The sequence below is a fragment of the Amphimedon queenslandica genome, unplaced genomic scaffold, assembly GCF_000090795.2.
Source record: "Amphimedon queenslandica unplaced genomic scaffold, v1.1 AMPQUscaffold_8587_Cont19469, whole genome shotgun sequence".
Lineage (NCBI taxonomy): Eukaryota > Metazoa > Porifera > Demospongiae > Haplosclerida > Niphatidae > Amphimedon > Amphimedon queenslandica.
In genome coordinates, this window is record NW_003551136.1 from 1 (window position 1) to 2542 (window position 2542).

Here is a 2542-nt window from a genome sequence, read left to right on the forward strand (position 1 = left end):
TATTTTGTTTATTATACCTCTCCCTCTCTCTTCAGTTCAGAGTATTCTTGTACTCCATTAGGATTATAGGCTGGTACTGGTGGGGGAGTATCATCATCATCATCACTGGCTCTAAGAACACTGTACTGACCTAGTGAATATTGTATATTAATAAGTATAGGTTATACACCGAGGTCAAGGTTTCTATGGGATTCATTTACTGAGGGCCGCAGTCCTGAGGTAAATAAACCCATAGCAACCTCGTATAACGCAATCTGATTGGTCAATTGCAAGTAGGCATGGTAGAATAATAATTATATATAATTACTGAGTCTATACTTAATACTGATCACTATAAAGCATGTGCTTAAGCACATTGCCTATCATGTCCTCTTGTCTATCATGTGCTAGTTCATTGTATCTTACAGTCAAACATATGATTACTCTGTATAGGCTGTTGTCAGCTTATTGTGTGTTACATGTATACACATATGATTCATGTCATGACAGGTAGAGGAAGGTTAATGTTATTCTTGCTAATGTACACTAAATGATGCCTGGATATAAGTATGTGCTGGTGTATATGGTGTATGTGAATTGAATTTATTGTATTAAAGTGAAGTCATTGTATAGCTTATGTACATTATGTTTATGTCATTGTACATACACTGAGCTGCTATTTAACATCTACTTGAAAATTTGTGTGTAGCGTTTGTACACCACAGCCATTGTTTTGTTTATAAACTTTCCGTGTACTAGCTCTTCCATAAACTGCGCCAGTATCCCTTTAATCAAGCAAATACGGTATATATATATATAAATAGAGAGTAATCTATAAAATTTTTGAATGGTTAACTTATAAACTTAACCCTGTCTTAAACTATCAATACCGTATAGTAGGAAATTTTGGAGGGATTTGGCATTTTGATAGCCATTCACCAAAATAAATTCTGCCATTTTGAGCCATTATACGCATGCTCAATGGCACGTGGCCACTAACTTGCCAAAATAAAATCTGCTAATCACCAAAATTTAGCAATTTGCCAAATTTTAGTCGCTCCGAAATTTCCCGCTATACGGTACAAAAAAAAAAATTAAACATTTGAATCATTCTAAACAAGCAAGGATATACATGTAGTAGTAACAGTTAATTAATTGAAGTTAACTCCACATGTTGCAATTGTTCTAGTGACTTAGAGAGGCCCCCATGATGTTGCATTGAGTATTATGCTCGTGAATATCATTTGCATCTCATTACATTTGTCAATAATCATGTTTTACACAAATTTTTAAGCAACTTTAAAAACTCATAAAAATCCAATTTTGATCAGAATCAGCTCAAACTTGCTACAAAACATAAGTAAATGTATATGCATCAGAAAATATTATTAAAACTAATATTTCTCTCCTTTTCAATTTTGGCAAAATTTGGCCAACACCCTGTACTATTAGTAATGTGGTAGCGTTACTAAGTACATGTATTATTATAATTGGGGGTACCTGTTCTTGTCTAGGATACGACCCTTGACCTCGTTCAATGCAGTGAGGAGACTCTTCTCAAGGTGACGCAAATGGAGGAGGAACTCACCTAATGAATAATTAATGAATTAAATTATTAATAAAAGATAATTAATGTATCTTTAATTATTAAAATACTTTACCTTTTTCTCAACAGTTGATAAATCATTCTTAATAACACTAGCATCAGATATAACCATTGCATATGTGACCATAATTGACAAAAGGGCCCTTATGGCGGATTTTAAAATTGATAGTTATAATGGAAAATATCAACCTGGAAGTGCTTCGTTAGACAATCATTGTTTCTAAAAGTTTCATGGTAACTTTTTGCATCCTGTGAAGTAATTTTATGATAAATGGGGCTCAGGAAGTTGGATTTCTTAGGCTGGAAAGACAAATTTCACTATCCGCCATAAGGTACCTTTTTTCAATTATGGTCACATATTCTTCTTTATATCTAAGTAAAGAAATAAAATTAAAAATATAAGTTTCACTTTTAATGTATTTTGTTTTGTTCTTTACTTTGCTATAGAGGCTTCAAGTTCTGCTATTATTTTTGTTATTTTTTCTCCTTTTTGATGAGTGTCCTCAGCTTTGGTTTCCAAATCTTTCAATTCTTTACGTAACGGATCAACTCTCTTCAACATATTAGCATAACTCAACTATAGGAGAGAGAGAAGAGGATACAATATTATCAATACAATAAGGTACACAATTATTAATTTAGCACTTTAGAAGTGTCATGGAACTGTACAGAAACTGGATTATTACCATTAATGTATATTAATTAATTAACTAATTATTAATAATTTGTGCATATATACAGCCAGTTGGCCTTATTTGAAAGAGAGTTCTTTGTTATTCAGCTAGTCTCTAAGTAAAATATTTTGAAAAATTCTTGCGAGCTGTGACATTTGGTGGCAGCGGTGGGATCATAGGACTGTTAGGGAACAATCAAGATCCAACCATTGTTTTGCATGCTACTAAGATCCGGAAGGACTTATCAGAGACTAACCGTCGAGGAGACAATGGCTGATAACGA

General features: G+C 33.0%; 1 protein-coding gene across 1 annotated transcript; it reads right to left on the minus strand.

Annotated features, from left to right (window-relative positions):
• Positions 1–17: 17 nt before the first annotated feature.
• On the minus strand, positions 18–2158 carry LOC109591264 (cytoplasmic dynein 1 heavy chain 1-like). Its single transcript, XM_020007030.1, has 5 exons — positions 2023–2158; positions 1946–1957; positions 1641–1704; positions 1480–1567; positions 18–130 (listed from the first exon to the last, which is right to left on the minus strand). The coding sequence occupies exons 1-4, from the start codon at positions 2145–2147 to the stop codon at positions 1514–1516; spliced, it is 255 nt and encodes an 84-aa protein (XP_019862589.1). The 5' UTR covers positions 2148–2158; the 3' UTR covers positions 18–130; positions 1480–1513.
• Between the last annotated feature and the right edge of the window lie 384 nt (positions 2159–2542).

Excerpts from the sequence above, each read along its gene's own strand:
- LOC109591264 (XM_020007030.1), bottom strand. The coding sequence starts at position 2,147 with ATGTTGAAGAGAGTTGATCCGTTACGTAAAGAATTGAAAGATTTGGAA. Across the intron at positions 1,568-1,640 it reads TATCAACTGTTGAGAAAAAG|GTGAGTTCCTCCTCCATTTG; the intron begins GTAAAGTATTTT and ends ATTATTCATTAG.